General features: G+C 43.9%; 1 protein-coding gene across 5 annotated transcripts in view; it reads left to right on the forward strand.

Moving 5' to 3' along the window:
* PAPPA (pappalysin 1) overlaps window positions 1-21,240 on the forward strand; it is a 228,109-nt gene that overhangs the window by 95,572 nt on the left and 111,297 nt on the right. For all 5 annotated transcript variants that reach the window (XM_073313934.1, XM_073313936.1, XM_073313935.1 and 2 more), the window contains 2 exons: window positions 4,016-4,523; window positions 20,763-20,891. In XM_073313934.1, coding sequence (XP_073170035.1) covers window positions 4,016-4,523; window positions 20,763-20,891 — 637 coding nt within the window. The remainder of the gene's footprint in view (window positions 1-4,015; window positions 4,524-20,762; window positions 20,892-21,240) is intronic.

Genomic DNA, 21,240 nt, shown 5'->3' on the forward strand with positions numbered 1-21,240 from the left:
CAAAGGAGTCTGCATTGCAGCACTGTCTGGGATTTGAAAACCTGGGAAAAGAAAAGGGGGAAGAAGGAGGGAAGGTGAATGGAAGAAAGACAATGTGGTCCAGTGGATGGGACGCTAACTTTTGGAACCCTGGGTTCTACTCCTGGCTCTGCCACTCATGCACTGTGTGACCTTTTTAAAAGAGCCCCATCTCAAGCCTGACTTTCAGAGGCGCCGAGTGCCCGCAATTCCCAGTGAAGCCAAAGTGAGCCATGGGTGCAGCACACCACCGAAAATCCTGCCCGACGTGTCAGTTTGGGCACCCAAAAACAGGAAGCCGAAGCCAGTGGCCACCTTTGAAAACCTGGGCCTGGCCCCAAACCACTCTGTGCCTCAATTTCCCCATTTGCCAAATGGTACTTACCCTCCCCCGTCGAAAGTCCTTGGGGATCTGTGGGTAAAACGTTTTCTTTGGGCTGCTCTCAGGAGCTCAGTGTACCAGATACAGTGTAACCGTTGGACCAGACCGCGCATACACACTGCAGCAAATGTTCTGAGATAATCTGAGCTGGATGGATTATTTGCTACTCAGATTGATCAAACACTCAATACTTGTAAGCCTAGCAGGAATGAGGTTGGGGGGCAGCGGGAGTAGATGGGGGGCTCAGCAGTTGCCCTGCTGGAATCGTGAGAAAGGGAGAGCTAACTAAAGAAATAGTACAGAGCTTGAAACAGAGCCCTGGCTTCCTTCAAAATATGTCACTGCTACTTGAGCTTGGGTCTCTTTCCATGCCTGAGGTAAGTGGCATTCCTGCTGCACAGGGATGTGTGTGAGGGGTAGAAAGGGTACGTGTGGAGGGGGCTAATGGGGAAAGGGTGTCACCGTTTGGCCCTCTGCCAGGACTGCATTTGCTGTAGGGAAATCATTCTGCATCTGGACTCCTTTTGACTGAACTGGAGAGTCTTTGCTACAAGCCAACCTTCAGGGAAATAAATAATAAATAATAAAACATATTTCTAACACTTCAGAGGATCGCAGACCATGAGAAAAACTCACATATTGGCATTTTCTTTTTAAATTAACACTCATGTCCTCTCTTAATTGTGTTTGACCAGTGCTTTGTTTCCCTTCTTTTCTTCCTCTGTTACATTCGGCTGTGTGCTCTCTCTCTCTCTCTCTCTCTCTTTATCTTTACTTTCCCTTCCTTCTCTCCTCTGCTTTGTATTCTCCCTGTCCAGCTGACTCCCTCTCCGTGTGGTTATTTGGGAAGGAAGAGGGAATTTATAGCTCGCACTGGATTCTGTTACCGACTGTTCCACCCATCCGACCTCTCTGGATCTTTCAGTACATGATTTCATGCCAGATTGTAATGTTACCAACTATTTGGGAGCCCAGCAAGCATTGTGGCTTTCATTAGCTTTTAGTAATACCTCCTGTGTTGTAGAGCAAAGCCAGTGGTGAGAAATTTAAGAGCACATTTTCTCGTTATTTCATCACAACGGGTGAAATTCACACAGCACAGAGCCAACACAAGGTCTATGCACCACTTCCATCCAAAAGCCTGGGCTTCCATCACACGGCATCAGCCTTGTACTGGCCTTCAGCACAGTAGTGAATTTCACCCAAAGAGCCCTTGTGAACACGTCAACCTCTTAACAGCACAATGTAGCTGCCCTTCAGAGTAATCAAATGCACTTTATTTGTTCTTTGTGTCCTTTGGAGAGAAATAGATTATTTGAAAGTGATTCATAGATTCCTAGGCCAGAAGGCACCATTGTGATCATCTAGTCTGACCTCCTGTCTAACACAGGCCAGAGAACTTCCCCGTCACTCTCACTGTTAAAAAATTATGCCTTATTTCCAGTCTGAATTTGTCTAACTTCAGCTTCCAGCCACTGGATCATATTATAGCATTCTCTACTACACTGAAGAGCCCTGTACTAAATATGCATTCCCTATTTAGGTGCTTATAGGCTGTAATCAAGTTACCCCTTATCCTTCTCTTTGTTAAGCTAAATAAATTGATCCTCCTGAGTCTGTCACTAGAAGACAGTTTTTCTCATCTTTTAATCCTATTCCTGGCTCTTCTCTGAGTCCTCTCCTTTTTTTCAACATTCTTTTTGAATTGTGGACATCAGAAATAGACAGTGTTCCAGCAGTGGTCATACCAGTGCCAGACACAGAGCGACATAACCTCTCTTCTACTCAAGATTCCCCTGTTTATGCATCCAAGGATTGCATTAGCCCTTTTCTCCAGTGTCACACTGGGAGCTCAAGTTCAGCTGATCATCCACCACAACCCCAAAATCCTTTCAGAGTCACTGCTTCCCAGGATAGAGCTCCCCCATCCTCTAAGTATGAAATACTTTCTTTGTTCCAAGATGTATACATTTACATTTAGCCATATTAAAATACATATTGTTTGATTATATCCAGTTTACCCAGAAATCCAAATCAGTCTGTATCAGTGATCTGTCCTCCTTGTTATTTGCCACTCTCCCAATTTTTGTGTCATCTGCGAAATTTATCAGTGATTGATTTTTTGTTTACTTTGTCATTAATAAAAAATTTTTAAATAACGTAGAACCAAGAACAGAATCTTGCAGGACCCCACTAGAAACACACCCTGTTGATGATGATTTCCTATTTACAGTTACATTTTGAGACCTATCAGTTAGCCAGCTTTAAATCCATTTAATGTGTGCCATGTTCATTTTATATCATTCTCATTTTTTAATCAAAATGTCATGCTGTACCAAGTCAAATGCCTTATAAAATCTAAGTATATTACATCAACATTATTACCTTTATCAACAAAACTTATAATCTTATAAAAATCAAATTAGTTTGACAAGATCTACTTTCCATACACCCACATTGATTGGCATGAATTATATTACCCTATTTTAATTCTTTAATCAAGTCCCATATCAGCCACTCCATTATCTTGTCCCAGCTTGATGTCATACTGACAGGCCCATAACTACCCGGAACATCCCATTTACTGTTTTAAAATATTGGTACAGCATTATCTTCCTTCCAGCCTTCCGGAATTTTCCTAGTGTTCCAAAACTTATTGAAAATCAATATTAACCATCCAGTAATCGCCTCAGCCAACTCTTTTAGAACTCTTGGATGTAAATTATCTGAATCTGCTGATTTAAAAATAACTAACTTTAGTAGCTGTTGTTTAACAACTTACTGAGATACTAGTGGAATGGACAGAACATTATCATCATCATCATATGATGAGAGAGCATCATCTGTTCATTTCCCCCCAAACATGGAATAAATGTATTTATTGAACATTTTCGCCTTTTCTGTGTTGTTATTGATAATTCTTCCATTTCCATCCACTTATGGACCAGTAACATTGTAAGGATTCTTTTTCTTCCTAATTATATAATAAAATGCCACAAGAGGGTATAGTTAGCAGCAATGAGGTGAAATTAAAGTAACGAGAATTGAGGCTGATTGTTGGAAAGAATCATTTGCCACTTTGAGCTCTTTCAGACTGTGGAATCATCACAGTGGTAGCAACCTTCACTTGAAACTGGAGATTGAAAATACGGGGCCAGGTTTACTGATACCTCCAGATGTTTTGTGCCTCTCTGGTGATGAAAGACAGCCCTAAACTGTGCTCAGCCAGCCAATGAAACTGTGTTTGTGGTTCTTTTGCATGGCCATGATGTGCTGGCAAATCCAGCTCATATTGTACAGTACAGAACAATCTTGCATTAGCAGTTGGACAGGACAGATTACCTAAGAGCTCATTTCTCACCCAATTGCTGTGTCACACAAAACCTTTCTGAAATGTAGGGTACAGTTCTAGGTAGCCTCCTACTTCCTTCCACAGTCTCTCAGTCCTGATATCTTTCATCCTTCCATCTAAATATATAGCTTATCTCCCTGCCTGGAGGTGGCCTGCTCTACTCTTAGCTTGTAGGTTTGTATTTCAGAAGACTGTAAAATCAGTGCTAAGCCATAGTCTCTAACATCCTTTATCTCTCTTCTTTGCTTCTGCCTTTCCTTCAGGTCACCCTGATGTAGAGCAACCTTGTAAACCCAGTGTCAGGACTTGGAGTCCCAACTCAGGGGTCCACCAGCACACAGTACCGCCAGTCTGTCCCGAGCCCCAGGGTTGCTATCTGGAGCTGGAGTTCCGCTATCCCTTGATCCCAGAGTCCCTCACAGTCTGGGTGACATTTGTCTCCACGGATTGGGACTCCAGCGGAGCAGTGAATGACATCAAGCTGCTGACCATCGGCGGGAAGAACATCTCTCTGGGGCCCCAGAACGTCTTCTGCGACATCCCTCTGACCATCAAGCTGAATGCCAAACAGGTGGGCGAGGAAGTGTACGGCATCCAGATCTATACCTTGGATGAGCACCTGGAGATTGACGCGGCCATGCTGAGCTCTATCCCGCGAAGCCTGCTGTGTACAGACTGCAGACCCATCCGGTACAAGGTGATCCGGGACCCTCCCTTCCAGACTGGTTCTCCATTTGTCATCTCAAACCTCAGCAGGAGATTCATGGACACGTAAGTATCTCTAGTCAGAAGGATGGACACACGGTTTTGGAAACGTCTCTCCCCATAAAATTACACTGGAATGGCAGGGTTCTGAAATACTTAGAGAGGCTGACTCTCCGCAAGAGAGGGCACTCTCAGGGTATATGTCTGGAACTGGAGGTACCAAAATCACATGAGACAGCCGGACCTCGTGGGCTTTCCAGCCTAGATTTGCAGGCACAAGAAGTTCAGATATTTTTTTTACTGCCCAGACTACCAAATACTTATCCAAATTCTGAACTTTGTGAGAGAATCCATGAGAGGGTTTTGGGACTTGCATAGCGACACTCAGAAGAATATCTTTTGTAAGAAATATGTGTGTTGTGGTGGGAAACCATTTGGAACGCTCTTATTGGGAACACCCAAAGCTGAGGTTGGCAGGTGGGTGGGAGAGAGAGAAGTGCATATATTTGTTTACATTTTTAATTAATTTATTTCAGCTACATTTGCATCCCTCTTATAATCACTTTCTGCAGCTGAGTTTTGTTAGCACAAAAGTTTGCAGATTTGAGTGGGACTTACATGAAACGTGCCTTTTGCAAGTTCTCTGTACACAGGTGAATTTCACACTGGGTTTTAGCCTAAAGCCTGATTAGAAGGGTTATGCTTATCCAATCAGGGAACATAAACATTACCATGTGACTTTTATTAGGCCAATCAGCTATGCACAACTTAAACCAAAGGAAAAGTAAAATAGTGTAATAACTTCAAAGTAATTCATGCTCTGTTCACAGACATTCCACAAACAGAAAAAAGCAAAACTGTTTAATAAAAGTATTCTTTAGTAATTATTCACTCACCTTTAGCAACACAATGAAGCCCTTTTGAAAATTAACATCAGATAAAAGGAACAAAGCTGCTAAGGAAAGCACATGCTAATTTTAAAAAAATATAATCTTACTACTAATAGCTAATAGCAAGGAAGACTACATCGTTACAGCTTTCTAAAGAGTTTTAAAATATAATAAAACAGAATAATTAACAATCCAGTAATTATAAGATACTGCCACTTTGGCAGCCCAACTGTACAACTGAGAGAATGCAAATAGTCTCTGAGCGCATGAGAATCCAGGTTAATTATTAAAACCAAAAAATGTACATCATTGGGGCTCCTCAGATGCTTAAAGTTAAGCATGCGCTAAAGTATTTTCCTGGACTGGTGCTTTAATTTGCAATATTGCTGGCACTTACAGTAAATAAGGCCATTGGCCTTTTGGAAATATGGGAAATTGTGAATTTTCCCATGGTTTTTGCTGCAAAAGCATCTTTGCCAGAAAACTGGCCCATTCTTGTTGGAAAAAAGGACTGGTTTTGCTTGAAACATATGCATTCCTTAGCACAAGTTCCATGAAATGGGCCGAATTCTGAGTTCATAATGAAATGTGGAGGAAAAAACCTTTGAATTCTGAGCACTGTTCTATCAAACTTTGTTCTGAATATTTTTCAGACCTCTATCTGATAGTCCTCTTAACTGGTTTTGAGAGAAGGAGGATGATCTTGTGATTAGAGCACTGTCCAGGGATTCAGGACACCTAAGGTTCAACTCCCAGCTCTGCTCCAGGTTCTTTTGTGACCTTGGACAAGTCATGGGGGATAAAACTTTCAAAAGTATCTAACTGACTTAGGAGCCTAAGTCCTGTTTTTAAAAGTAGCTTAGACTCCTAAGTGCCACAGAAAGTCAATGTGTCTTAGTCTCACCAGTCCCTTTTGAAAATGGGGCTTAGGCTCCTGTGTCACTTAGAGCCTTTTGACAATTTTACCCATGGGCTCTTTGTGCCTCCCTCTCTGTAAAATGGGGATAATAGCACTGCCCTATCTCCTGGGTGGGCAGTGGGTAATAGCTCAGGTACTATAGTGATGAGGACCAAATAGATCCCTAGGTAGATTGTGTAAGTGCACAATCTGATTGGTTCTTTCTTTTGTCATGTGGCCGAATCCTTTGTATTCTCAGTTAGGAGCTAGATTGAGGCAGGATAAGCTTTCCATCATCAGTCTGGGCAGAGTATTTTTTACTCACCAAGCAGAAAGGAGAGGGCTGCTGGTGGCCCCTCACCAAGGCACCCATGAAAGAGAAGCTAGAATATGTCCCTATGTAAACACGTACATAAAATATCGCTTTGAAATATCTCTGAGCCCAGATTCTCTTCTGCCTGTGTGTTTGATTCTGTATACGTGGAACTCAGCATCCCGCTACCAGCTGACAGTGCAGCCCATCTGTCTCTCCGTAAACCCCAGCCCAGTTACCCCTCCTCATTGTTTTTGCATGTTTCCAGATTGACTAGAGTGGCATCCACACATGTATATAAAAATATTGTGGAGGAAGTTGCACATCTCTTCCCCTGCCTCCTCTGACCTTGGTCTCTGTTTTCTCTTTTCTTCCTAAAGAAAATATTTGCTTGTTCTGTTTTCTCTGAGGAGGATCTTTTCCCCAGGTGTGGCAGTGATGAAAGGAAAATTAATTTCTCATACCCTCTTCCTGCTGGTGAAGAGAACATCCCCCTAAGCTGAAAGGGGAGACAGTCTTAATTGATGGCTCTTGCCTAGTCAGCATTAGGTGCTCTTACAGGAGAGAGAAAATAGCTAGAGTAAGGCAAACCTTTTATTAAGGAACACAGACCCATCCCAACCCTGCCTTCTCTCAGGTTGAATTAGAATCTCAGCTCTCAAGCAGGCTGAGATCAGGGAACATTTCAAAAGGATGGGGCTGAGATCTGAATGGCCCCTTCATCCCTGCAGATTATAGAGTAACCAGGCAAATCTCAATAGCTTCAGAAGACTTTGAATGTCCAGGTTTTCTTGAATCCATTAAATAAAGGGAAACTCATCAGCTATGAACTGACATAAACCAAAAATAGGGGGGAAATAAATAAATAAAATAGGCGAACCAGCTGCAGTGTGAAAATGCTGAGTTCTTCACAGCTCTAGGAATAAGTAGAGAGGGGACTTGCCTGCAAAGTTCAGATCTGAGTGCACATCCAGATCCAAAGTTCCCCAATACTCCTGGGGGTTCAGCTCTGGGGTTTTCATTCAGGCTGATCACTAGAAATAATTAGGGATGGTCAAACCAGTTAACACAAAACCTTTTGAACCCAGCTGTAGCCTGGTATGCTGACCTAGTTAGAGCTGCCATGTAATCAGTAGCTCAACATTTGTTCTGGAGCAAAAACCCTTGAATTTTTAGGGAGAGTTTATAAAGTAGAGAAAGCCTGGGATGGGAAGCTTCCTCCAACATGTCGAGAACATGGGTAGATGTCACTCACAAAAGACTTGTCCTGTTTCATAGCCACAGCAGTCTCCACTTGTCACCCCCTTTTCATGAGTGCAGCCTTTTTATCAGGAACAAATGTTGGCGAAGAGAAGCCATCACAGAGCCGGCTCTCCCTGTGCATTGGTGGCAATGGGCAGCGTACAGACAGAGGTGGTCTGTTCAAAGTTCTAATTTGTACTATAGCTGTACAACTGTATGTACGTGCGTGCTGGAACTCTGGGGAGACTGAGCTGTCGTTGAAGAGTCCACAGCAGGGTTGTATTGTTCCTGTGAATTCCTATACACACTAAAATCCTGGGATCTTGGTCCTCCCGCCATGGGGCATGCGTAACTCCCATTGAAGTCAGTGGCACTTGGCTCCATGGAGAAGAAATTCAGACCCTCACTAAAGATCCCACAGTAAAATTGGGACATGAGTCCACAGGGATACAATAGGGATTTCACAGGGTCCCTAGAAACCTGGGCTCCTGCCTTTATGTCTGTATGTGGCAGTGATGTAAACTGGGTCTGAGCCAACCATTCAGGTTACAGAACAGAGAGTTTAGCTATATCCTTAGCTACATGGCAGGTCATTCATGAAACATGTTCACTGTTTTTTATCAATCAGTCTGTTAGGGTTTAGATACAAATGTAAGGCTTGTAGCTGGCTCTGCAGGAGTGCCCAGGATAGGGAGAAGGTACATGTGGCTTTGGTTCCTGTTATTTGCTTTAAATGGTAAGAGGCCTTGTAGATGTGGCGTGGTTTGTATGTGGTAGCAAAAAAAAAAAAAAACCACCAAAGCAAAAACCCTCTTGATTCTTCACTCTTCTATACCCGTTTGACACTGGTGAAACTCCATTGTCTTCAGTGGGGCTTTACTGGTGTAGAACTGAAGTGATGCAAGGGAGAGAATCAGACTCCCAAGCTTCATCACAGCCTTACTTCTTTCCTGCCTGTGACACCCATCCCCACGGTTTTGGATGGAGAAATCATTTGTATTGTGGGTCTAGGGTTACATTTTGCGGCAAGCTAGAGACTGTTAACCACCTAGACACGGACCAAATGTGCTTGAAGCTTTTTCTCTTTTGGCCAAGTCTTGGAATCTCCCTTCGTCAGTTGTCATTCAGTCCTCAAGCAAAGGTTTCAGTAAAGCCAACTACTGAATAAGGACTTCAGCATTTAGGGCCCGATCCAAAGCTTATTGAAGGCAACAGTCAATGGGCATGGAGCAGGCCATTAGCCAATGATACAGTTGGAAATAATGTGAAGAAAAAAAGTATGATGCAACTAATCAGAAGACAGCATACAGATGACTTGAGCAAGAGAGATATTGTTGGTCCAAATTGCACATTGACAAACCAGGACTCTTGAATCCCATCTGTTGCTTGTGTATTCTTGTTAAGAAGCCTGAGGCTAGTCATGGGGAACTGTACAAATTGTTAGTAAAACTTCTGAGGCTTGGAGGCTGGTTTAAGTTTGCTTCCAGAGGTGTCATAGAACACTTGAAAGTAAGCAGCTCCAGATTCCTCTTCAGCATGAATGAGACTGCTAGTCCAAGACAAAGGACTCTGGCTGAAGTAGAGATGCTCAAGCACCGGTAAGATCACTGCCACCAGGCCCTGGCGGGGAATTATTTTCTCACCACCACACCTCTGACATACATCTTAGACTGGGCAGGGAGGATGACTAATTCTAGTCACACATTCCAGGTATGAATATGTACCATTGCTCACCCACACACAGCACACCAAGTGCCTGGCAGAGAGAAACCAAAAAGAGAAAATCCACTTTTTTTTTTCCTTTCTACTATTCTCCTTAATATTCCTTTTGGAGTGTTTCCTTCACATATGCAATGCTACTAAAAGCTAAAGTGTATGTTGCGATTATTTACAACCTCCAATAGCGTGCTAGGTACTTTACAGAAGAAGTAAACCAGGTCCTTGCGTCAAAGAGCATACAATCAAATGTTCGAGGCTAATATTGCTGCTGTTGCTAGGGATTATACATCTCCATTTAGCTGATCAGAGCTGGCAGCTGGCAGCCACATTCTTTTCTTTTCTTTTCTTTTCTTTTCTTTTCTGATTAGTTTAGTACTGGTTTAAAAATGCCAGGTTATTTTTGCAAGAGAATGAAATCTGCTTCCCACCACCTACAGAATAGGCATTGCAAGTTCCCCTGTACCACCCCCTGCCAAAGCGTTCTAGTCCTGACCTGGAGAAGCAAGAGGGCATGTTCGTTCTCCACTCACTAGGAAGTTTTCCTGTTAAATCTGCACAAAGGTGCATTAGCTATGGTGATGGGTCGTGATTATTAGTTGTTGTGGTTACTTACGTAACACCATAGCTTCGTGTGGCACTGGACAAAACACACAGCTCCAGAGTCTCTGTTCTGGCTGAGCTGCATTTGATGTAATATTAGGAATGAGAGAGCAAAGGTGGGCTTATGCCTTAGCAGTGCGCTGATCCTGAGACAGGGCCGAGACCGTTTTTGGCCCCAGATTCAACTTAGGGTATGTCTACACTGCAGCTAGGTAGTGTAATTCCCGACGTGGGTAGAAATACGGGTGCTAGCACACCAAAAATAGCCGTGTAGTTATGATGGCACCAGCAGCAGGTCAGGCCGGCTGCCTGAATACATACCTAAGATCTTGTATGGGAACGTACGCAGGTGGCTAGCCTGAATGGCTATTTTCCACATGCTAGCTCAAGCAGAGCTAGCATGAGTACATCTGCCTCAGCTGGGAATTACACCTCCAGCTCTGGTGGAAACCTTACCTTAGAGGAGCTTCAGAGTTGCTGTAAGTTACTCACAGCTGTCTGTGCCTCATGGGGTGGTTCCAACCACAGAGAATAGGTAGAATGCAGAAGCACTCTGACCATGACTATTTCCTCCCTAGAGATACTTGCTTCTCCAGGGGCTGGGAGTAGTGATGGAGAGTTGCCACTATGCAAAGAAAATCCTCAGGAGGCATGTTAAGATGGATTTGCAGCCCTATGCCCTGCCAGAGCCGTACAAAGAGGCTATAGAGGGGGCAAGGACGTGGCCCACTATTGAGCTGTAGACAGATAGCCATTAGAACGTGAACTGATACCACCAACTCAAGCCATATTGGCCACCAAGCAAACATTAGTTGAAGATGACTGATTTCAGTCACTACCAGCCATGGTTGCATTTGAACTGGCAACCTGGCAACAGGGTTTTTAGCTGCAAGGTGATATGAAGGTTAAATGGGACCTTTCCCATTAGGCAAAATAATTTATTGCAGGTGAAACAGTCTCGGAGCTGCAGTGAATTTGGCTGTACGTTACTCATGGATAATTACTGTTAGCTGATGTTTCCCTTCTTATGTACCTATTATTTGGGCTTCTAAATAAGGCAAGAAGCCCCAGGAATCTCCCAAGAGTAACAAATGCATGTTCTTTGCTTGATTGAGGAAAGAAATATTGCACAGGCATGTGTTATGCAACAATTTAAAAATAACTCCTTTGTAAAACGTGGACTGAGCCTTGAATACCACAAGAGAGGCAGAAATGTGTTACCTGATTTTTTATCAGCAGCATCAGCTAGTCTAGTTTTTGGTATTACCTTTGTAACTATTGGCCTAATCAGTTGCTGGGCACTTAGTTTTATATCTTTAATATCTTTTGTGTGGGATTAAAATACCAAAATTTGATAAGTTCATGGAGGATAGGTCCATCAGTGGCTGTTAGCCAAGATGGTCAGGGATGGAAACCCAAGCTCTGGGTATTCCTGAATCTTTGACTGCCAGAAGCTGGGACTGAACAACAGAAGATGAATTATTTGATAAATTGCCCTGTTCTGCTCATTCCCTCTGAAGCATCTGGCATTGGCCATTGTTAGAAGACAGGATACTGGGCTAAATGGGCCATTGGTCTGACCCAGTATGGACATTCCTATATTCTTAAGCTTCTGATAAAGTTGGAACTCAGAGTCAAATCAAATGGGAATTGAAAACAGAGCTAGACTGGCATTGCAATGCTGCTCTTCCCTTAATACCCCATTTGGATAGGACATTGATGGGCATGATAGAAACCCTTTTAGGCATATAATGGCTTACAAATATTCTGAACAAAGAGAGGGGCCTATGACAACCTCTCAGGCTTGATCCTGTTCATGTCCTTAATATCTCAAAATTATGGCTCAAGGCTAAGGTTCAGCAGTGACTGTTGCTGATGACGGCCCTTCCGATCTCCAACCTGCCTCCCGGTTGGTTTGCTCCCATCTCAAACTGACACACTGTAGTTGGGTAGCTGATTATTTGCCAGATCCCCAGCTGGTTTATACCAACTGAAGATGCATCCTGATACATTTTAGCTTCCAGAGTCCTTGGTGCTGGATCAACTCCTAACAAACCCCTCTCTCTGAAATTGCTGAGACAGAACTTCACAGGAGCCTTTTCTAATTGAGAAGCTCTCATACCTCAAATGAACATCACCTGAAACCGTGCTCAGGAAACGAACAAAACAGATTTCCACCCTCCCTGCTTTTTTAATAACCAACAGGTGCTGAGCCCCTTAACCTATATACGTCCATAAAACTGCCTCTCGGGTACAAACTCCCATTTAAGACTGTGGACCTCTAATAGTTACTTTATCGTGGAATTTGTAACTTGATCCCATTAAGAAGCTTCAGAAGGAGCTTGTCATCCTTCTAAAGAAAAAATCTTATTTTGTTTAACCAAGAAACTTAAAAATTGTCCATCAGTGTTAAAAAGTTTGTTTTCAAACACAAACAAGAAATATCTTTGCGACCTTGGCTGCAAACTTTGTTTTCTATTAAATTTGCTACTGTTTTCAATTGGTACCAGGGCAAATATTTGTATGATTATATCAAAGTCTGCTGGAGTTAATCAGTTGCATATATATGTTTGCTACTTTAAAACGTCATGCATTTGCATGAAGGAAGAAAATGATCTATTTAAAGGAAAATTTTTCAGTAGTTTAATGTCCAAGTTATCTGCTAGAAAAATACATGGGGCTCAATTTTCAGAGTTAGGTTGCTATATTAACGTGTGCGTTTCTGCATTTTGACCTCTCAGAACAGCACCAGTTACCTATTATGGGAACCTATGTGCTGATCTGAGCACCAAGTATAGAATGGACATTTTAACCTAGGTTGGAAATTGGACTCGTCTCATACTCTTTTTTTGTTACACCAGTGTAAATCTGGAGTAAGGTTACTGACATAAGTGGAGTTACTCCAGATTGATGCCAGTGTAATTGACAGTAGAAACTGTACCATAGGTGTGTATTTTAATCTTGTATTCACGGGTGTCATTGTTGCCAGTGGTATACAAAAGCACGTTACGTGCAAATTCTAATTTATTTGATCATTGCTTTATCATTAATATCTGGGACATCATAGATGAGATGTGTAGGCTCCCTAGCATTGTGGTAGTGGGTAAGATGTCGATATTGATGTGGTACTAGAACTAGCTTGCCAAGACAGAGTTAGAAAAGAGTTGGCTGAGGGTCTGGTCTAGTTTCTGTTGAACTCAATGGAAAGGTCAGACTCTGGGTTGCTAGAACCACTTGGTAATACAAAATATGCTACACAAAGCACTCAGCTGAGATGAAAACTTGAGGCATACTTGTTATTTCCTCCGGCTATGGTTAATACCAACTGCTGAGCTGATGAGCAGGACATGTGCATCTCTTATATACTGCATGGAAAACCACTGTCCATGTCAAATGGGCAAACAAGTTAGAATCCAAGGGCCAGATCCATAGCTGGCAGAAATGGGCAGAATGCTGTAGACTTCAATGGAATTATGACACTTTATGCCAGTTGGGGATCTGGACCCAAACTTTGATTGATGGAGTTCACAGCAAGGTGCCCAGGAATAGAATAAAAGGCAAATGGATTAGACTAATTAATGTCTATCAGGTTAGACAAAAATCCACTTGAAGTTTGTTTGTATATCCACTTGTGTGGGGTCTGAGGGGAGTGTCAGCCAAATTGAACTCTGCCTGTGTAAGTGTGACCATGGGAGGGGAGATTGGAACACAGTCTTTGGAGACAGGAGGTAGGACTGGTAAAGATATAACATTTCCATGTCCAAAAGGTCCGAGTTGATCAGGCAGTTTGCTGGGGAAGACTTTGAAGTTCTTAGCCATTTGGAAGGAATGGTGCAGAGAAACAATCAGGCTGGGGAATGGAATAAGTGAGGACTCTTTTTTTGAAATGGCAACTACCTAAATTTCAGAAGTGGCATATGGTTCTGCACAAACTGCCTCTGATGCATAAACCTCACACGTTGTGCAAGCCGGTAGGAGATGAGGTAGCTGGTAGGGCTTGGCAGGACTTTCCCCAAAGATGCAGGGCTGGTGCAGTTGGGTACTTTGGTATTTGCAAACGTCTGCCCATGTTCGTGAGTGGTTTATAAACATCAGTTGAGGATGATCAGGTTGCAAACAACCCCTAGTCCTCCTCCCACTGCTCTTCCAGGAGGAATCCCACGGACTCTGGGACCCTCTCCAGCCAACGTATGTTTGCTGTATTGAGGGTCCTGTGTGACCTGTCTATCCCTCCTGAGTTTCCCCGAGACCTCGGAGGGGTGTGTGTGTATGTGTGTGTGTGACTGTTCTGCTTCCTAAACTGGTTCATTGCAGGAGTGAGGATGAAAGATGCTTTACATGGTTTTGGCTTCCCCCAGTACTTAGAGACTTTAGGGTGGGGAAGCAGTCTGTACCCCTCCATCTCTCCTTCCTGCTCCCTATTCTCACTTCCAAACTGGCTTTCTGTGGAACACAGCACCCCATAACCTCTAGGGTAATTACTAAGGAGACCCGTCTGGTTCCGTAGCAAGTGCATGCTGCACATTATAGGTTGGGGACAGGAAAGGCAGTGTGGATAGGGCACTTAGCTGGGACTCAGGAGACAGGATTCTATGCCTCATTTTGCCACTGAGCTGTTCTGTGACCTTGGGCATGTCACCTCACATCTCGGTGCCTCTGTTTCCCAACTTAACCTTTGTATCTCTTGTCTATTTCAATTATAAACTCTCCCCGGCAGGGACTGTTTTTCGCTCTGTCTGTGCAGCACCCAGCCCTGATCTTTGCTGGGGCCTCTTGATGCTACTGTAATAATAACGTTACTACTAATAATAAATAAATAATAAGGCTACTCCTGGGCGAATCTCAGCCCAAACTTAGCCAGTATTCATCCTTGCCATTTTGTGAAACTCTCCATCTGTTCAGGTTTAATTTGAGTTTCAGGCAGAGGGACAAGGTAAAATCCATCCTGGCATCTCCAGCCTTTGCTCCAGAGGGAACACAGCCCAGGGCCTGTCAGGTTTATTTAATCCCGCCACTAATTTGTTTTGTTCTCCCTGGTGAACAGTAAAAGCCCGAGGATGGCACATAAGCCCAATCCTCCCATCATAGCCTAGCCTATCTTCCGTAGAGAGAGAAGAATCTCAGCGGCAGCCTCCTGGGCGATCGTTTCTTCTAAATCAACTTTGTGCCAAAGAGACAGGTGGGAGGGTTGTTTTGAGGCCCTTGCATCTGCCATGTCGCTTGGCTTATGCAAACAGCAAAAGATCTGACGGCAGCTGAAATAATAGACAAGTGCAAGAACTCGAGATTTTTGACGTCCTTCTTTTGTTTACAAAATTCCACACATCCCCTCCCAGTTTCAAAATCAGACAGGAATTCTCTTCATTGTCTTCTACCATCACTCTCATGCCATTTTTATTTAAAAGAGAGAGAGAGAGAGAGAGAGAGATTACGGAAGAGGGGAAAGCAGCTCTGTTTGTATAGTCAATAACAAGTGTGATCAATATGTCCTAAAGTGACCCTCTCCCCTGGGGCCATCTGTTATAGTAAGAGCTTTTGTAAGCACCATAGGCTATGGGAACATGAAAAGCTACAGTGACACTTCCTAGGTGCTCTTCCCCTTGCAGCGGAAGTAAAGTCTAAGGACCCTAGCTTCAAGCAGATTCGAAGAAAGGATGGGGCAGCTCTCAGTAATCCAGGAGCACGCTTGACCGCAGAAAAAGAGGTAGTTGATTCTCAGCTACTTTATTGACCCTCATTTCTTGCCCTGAGCTCAGGACCAATCCCATGGAGCATCATCTCTGAGCTACAGAGCTCCCTCAGCTCCCATTAACTTAATTAAGGCCTCTTATTTTGGTGCCTAAATATGGGTTTGAAATAGCATGTGAACTTGGGCAAAGCACTTCTCTCTGTGTCGCTGTTTTTCCTCCCATCACCTTATCTTTCTTGCCTATTTAGAAGGTCAGCTCTTTGGGAGAGGGACTCCCTCCCCCTGTGGGTCCACACCGGTGAGCTAATTAAAATGGCAAAATACTTGGCAGCTCTATGACTGTGGAGAACTGAGGTGGAATAAGGCAAGATCTTCAGCTGCTCAGGATTCAGGCTTTGTGACCATGGTTGGCCCACCCTCAAGCAGTTGGTCCAAGGTATAGCAGCCAGAGAAAGTCAAGGCCACAGCTTGTAGCTGCCATCTGGTTTCTTGCTTTGCTGGACTAGGCTTCATCACTAAGGAAGAAAAACAAGGGCAAAGGTGCTGGAGGAAAGCAAGGATTCAGCTGGGACCTGTGGAAGGAGGGGCTGGTTCTGGGGCGAGAGGAGGGCTGAAGGAGAGAGTCTGTTCAGAGAACAAAGTCTTAGGGGGAGCAGGACCCAAACTTTTGGTGAACCACATCCCCATTTAGGAACAAATAGGGCCTGGGCCTTCTTGGGAACACTGAAGGTGTTGAGGATACAGAGATTTCCTTCACCCCTCCCACGCACCCTTGCTGGAGGCAGCCATAATTTGGCTGCAGGTACTCAAGACATTTGCGTGGCAGTGGCTCTCAACCTTCTCCTTACATGATAGGAGCACCTGGCTAGCCTTCCTTGCAGCATTCATTATTTTACGGAAATCATGCTCTCTAGGGGCAGAAGCTGGGATGGTCTCTAAGAAGATGTTCAATTTCATGACAAAGGGGGAATTTTATCATTAAAAATCTAATCTATCTATCTATCACTTATGCTACTAAAAACACACTGGCCCTTGCAGTGGGAAGAAAGGGTGCAGGGAGCTGCTTTCCCCCAATGTACCAAACAGGAGACATCTAGAAAGGAGCTGATTTCACTTGCAGAGTAGGAGGGGCAGCTCGTTTGGCCAAAGGTGCCGAGTACCCTAACAGGGGCATACCCGGGCATGCCTAGGGTGCAACCCAGCTCCTGCACACCTGCAAGCATTCAGGGGGGTGTGCACTGCAACTCTAAAATCCACAGTCCCTTATGTCTAGGGCTCTACCGAATTCATGGCCATTAAAAACATGTCATGGGCGTGACATCCGGTCTTCCCCCACGAAATCTGGACTTTTGTGTGCTTTTTCCCTATGCTATACAGATTTCATGGGGAAGATCTGCATTTCTCAAATTGGGGGTCCTGACCCAGAAAGGAATTGTGGGCTGGTCGCAAGGTTATTGTAGGGGAGGGTTGCGGTACTGCTACCCTTACTTCTGTGCTGCCTACAGAGCTGGGCAGCTGGAGAGTTGCGGCTGCTGGCTGGGAGCCCAGCTCTGAAGGCAAAGCTGCAGCCAGCAGCAGTGCAGAAGTAAGGGTGGCATAGTTAGCAGAGCACAGGCAGAATTATCCTTCATCATTTACATCTGCAAAATGCACCCACATTTTTGTACCCACAAAACCGTGCCACCCTTACTTCTGCACTGCTGCTGGCTGCAGCTCTGCCTTCAGAGCTGGGCTCCCGGCCAGCGGCCGCAACTCTCCAGCTGCCCAGCTCTGTAGGCAGCACAGAAGTAAGGGTAGCAGTACCGCAACCCTCCCCTACAATAATCTTGCGACCAGCCCACAATTCCTTTTGGGGTCAGGACCCCTACAATTACAACACCATGAATTTTCAGATTTAAATAGCTGAAATCGTGAAATTTACCATTTTAAAAATCCTATGACCCTGAAATGGACCAAAATGGACTGTGAATTTGATAGGGCCCTATTATCTCACCACTACTTGGGGAGGGAGCTCCGCCCCAGCATCCGGGTGGCACTGTGGAGCCCTTTGAATGTTATAGGAACACTGGCTGAAACCAAAACAGGAAACGTGGCTGACAAGGTCACTTCTCAGAGACACAGGGGGGAAAAAAAAACTCAGCTGCTCACCCTCCCCAATAGAAAGAGAAAAAGAAATAGAAGACCCCAATATCTCAATATCCAAATATCTCCCTTGCTGCTGGAGAGAGGAAAAGCAGCCCTTGTGGTATTTCACATGGTGTATTCTAATTCCTCCTCTAAACCGAGGAATTGAGTCAATGCTTTTCAGTAATAGTGCCTCCCCCGAGCGGAAGCCAGAGTGATCAATACCCTTTACTCAGTTCTGGAAAAGGTCATTAAAAGACCATATGTATAAATTTGAAAGAGCAGTTGCTCGTATCCTTAATATTAAAGATGCTCTTCAGCTTCAACTCCTTAAGTACCATCATGTGAAACAGCCATGCATCAGAACCGATTGACGGAGGAGTGGAAAGTGTGCATTATCATTATTACTGTCCCATCGGGTCAGTGGGAAGGCAGATGGAAAAATAAATGGTCAAAATCTTGCTTATATCAGTGCCCCCCAAAAAGCTTGTCTTGTTGACAACTCCAGATACACAAACTCTAATATCCACTTGAGTGCTCATTAATGTACCTGACACATGGAAGAAAATGCAATGGCATTTTTCGCTCATTCTTTTGTTAATCTATCTGTTTTTCCATGTGTACACTGTGCTTATCACCATGGCTTTGCATATTACTGCCCGACATACTAGGCTTATCCACTTTAAAACACTCATGTTTCTCTCCAAGTTTGGCACTCTAAAGGAATGCCAGAGCATTAAGTAACCACACACAGCTTGTGACAAACAGCAGTGGATGAGTTAATGTAACTTAAGTCCCAAGTGGGAGATTCTGAAAGGCCACTTTTGGTAAGCCAAACTGAGTAGGCGATTTGCCATTAATTGCAAAGCATTTGGCATGGTTAGTGCTGCAAACCCTAAGTCACGTGAGCTTAAAACGCCAGAGCTACACTTTAAAACATATATCGGCATAGCAATGTCAGTTGGGGAGTGAAAACACACACCCATTAACATTGTTATGCCAACAAAAAACCTCAATGTAGACGCAGCTATGCCACAGAAGAGGGCTTCTGTCAGCATAGCTAATGTCGTTCAGGGCAGTGGTGTTCTTACGCTGGCAGAAATACTCCTCCTCTTGGTGTATGCTGCATCTACACTAAGGGGCTATGCAGTCTCCATAGTGTAGACATAGTCTTAGAGTTTGTAGCCCAGGTGTTGCTCCACCTCAGGAACATCTGTAACCAGCGTCTACCTGTTGCATCCAATTGGAAGGGTCACTTGGAGCTGCCCTCTCTCCCATTTCCCATCCTCTGTGGGTCACTCTAATCTAGCCTTCCTTTAATTGGAAGTGCTCAATCTACCTTAGACCACAGAGGTATCTGACAGACTGAAATTTCTTCTCTGTGGTGGATTATTAAGGTAGGGAGGCTTCTTAAATTTGCTAGCAGTAGTATGCACAGAAGAACCTTCTGAAAGGGCCGGAGCGATGGAAATCGGGAAGAAGATTGGTTTTGTGGTTAAGGCACAGTTCTGGGCACTAGAAGACCTGTGTTCAGTTCCTGGTTTAGCCTCCATTTTCCTCTGTGGCCTTAGGCAAACTACTTAATCTTTCTGTGCCTGAGGCATGGTTATATATTTCCTAGTCCTCCACAGTTAGCAAAGAGGTCCAGGAAGTGTTTCAGTAGAGAAATGTCCTTTCTGCCTCCATCCCTATAGCTAAACTGTAAGAATCACTTGCTGTGATGGGAGCCATCTGTTGTCGGATCACATGGGTAGCAGATTGCAGTTGGAAAACTCTCCCACCTCATTGTGTAACTGGTGGCTGGATTAAGCCAAAGCACACTAAGACAAACCAGCCCAGCAGTCATTCTTCCCTGACATACACAGAACACTCTCCCTGTATTAACTCGTGCATTCAGTCGTTGACCACATAATTATGCACACTCAGTCCTTCCTCCGTATGAAGTTTCCTTTCCAGTCTTCCAGGTCATATTCACGCACAAACCCAGTCCTCTGCAGCCCATTAACTCATAAACATAATCCTCACCCCATGCTTAATGTAGTGCCAGTCCCTCTGTTATGACACTCTAGGACCAATTTCCCATCCCATAGTTAAACAAACATGAACTTTGTAACTCATTGTTTTCCTATGGAATTTCTATTATAGCAAAATTTTCCTTTGCTGAATGTATTTTCAGTTTGCTTACCCATGCGAATGTGTGCACACAGAGAAGATACATACACACATTGGCTGCACTTTGCTCTCAAATGTATGTGCATTCAGCTATCAGTAGGAATTGCATGTGTGCTCAAGAGCAGAACCTGTGTGAACTGTTTTTGGGGAGGTTCAAGCTCACAAAGAGTGGCACATTCACTTTTCTGCAGTGACTCTGTGGTTATTACAGCTGCCTGAACTGTTAGCTCACAAATGATTTTGTGCCTTTCTTGGTTAGCAGAGCACAGGCAGAATTATCCGTAATCATTTACATCCGCAAAATGCACCCACATTTTTGTACCCACAAAATCAGATGTTGGGGCAAATCTGGGGAGCAGGCTATTTCACTCCTGGATTTGTACCTGCAGTTAAGAGCTGCCGCTACTCAGATTTGCACTTGCTCTCGAATTGAACGTGGAAGAATCTGGGCACAGATTACTCCCACAAAAAAGGAGGGTGCCTTTCTGAAAACTAGTCCCATGTAATCCCAATCAAGTGACTCAGGAATGTTCTAGGAGCCTGATTGAATTAAGGATGTTTTCTGAGAAGCCTAGCTGCTTTTCAGCAGCCCCTTCTCTGACCTGTATTACTGACTGTATTGTGCTGCTCACATACTGTTTCCTTTCTTGCATTGTAGGGAGTTGAGTGACAGCATCGTGTACACGTACCAGGTTGCCGTTATTTCTGGGACAGAGGAGAGTGAACCCTCCCCCATGACTGTATATACTCATGGAAGTGGATACTGTGGAGATGGGATTATCCAAAAGTAAGTGTGGAGTAAGCAAATAGATACAGCTGTGCTGCTTCCATTGATCCAGAGATTGGGGCTAGAAAGGAAATTACTGCCTCTCATACATAATCACTACAGCTTTTGTCTTTGATCACCTGATGTCTCCATAGCCTAGGCTGACTCTCAGAAGTAGAGAGACAAGGACCGACGTCTCTGATTATTATCAAGATGATAACATTTAATTGGAACTTAGTTTGGTCCTGCTGTCCTGACACCTTTATTTACACACACACACACACACACACACACACACACACATATATATATATAAATTTCTTAGTGTTAATTGCTGACAAAAAAAGAAATGTTCACAACATCTTTGGTG

Source organism: Lepidochelys kempii, chromosome 16 (assembly GCF_965140265.1).
Source record: "Lepidochelys kempii isolate rLepKem1 chromosome 16, rLepKem1.hap2, whole genome shotgun sequence".
Classification (NCBI taxonomy): Eukaryota; Metazoa; Chordata; order Testudines; family Cheloniidae; genus Lepidochelys; species Lepidochelys kempii.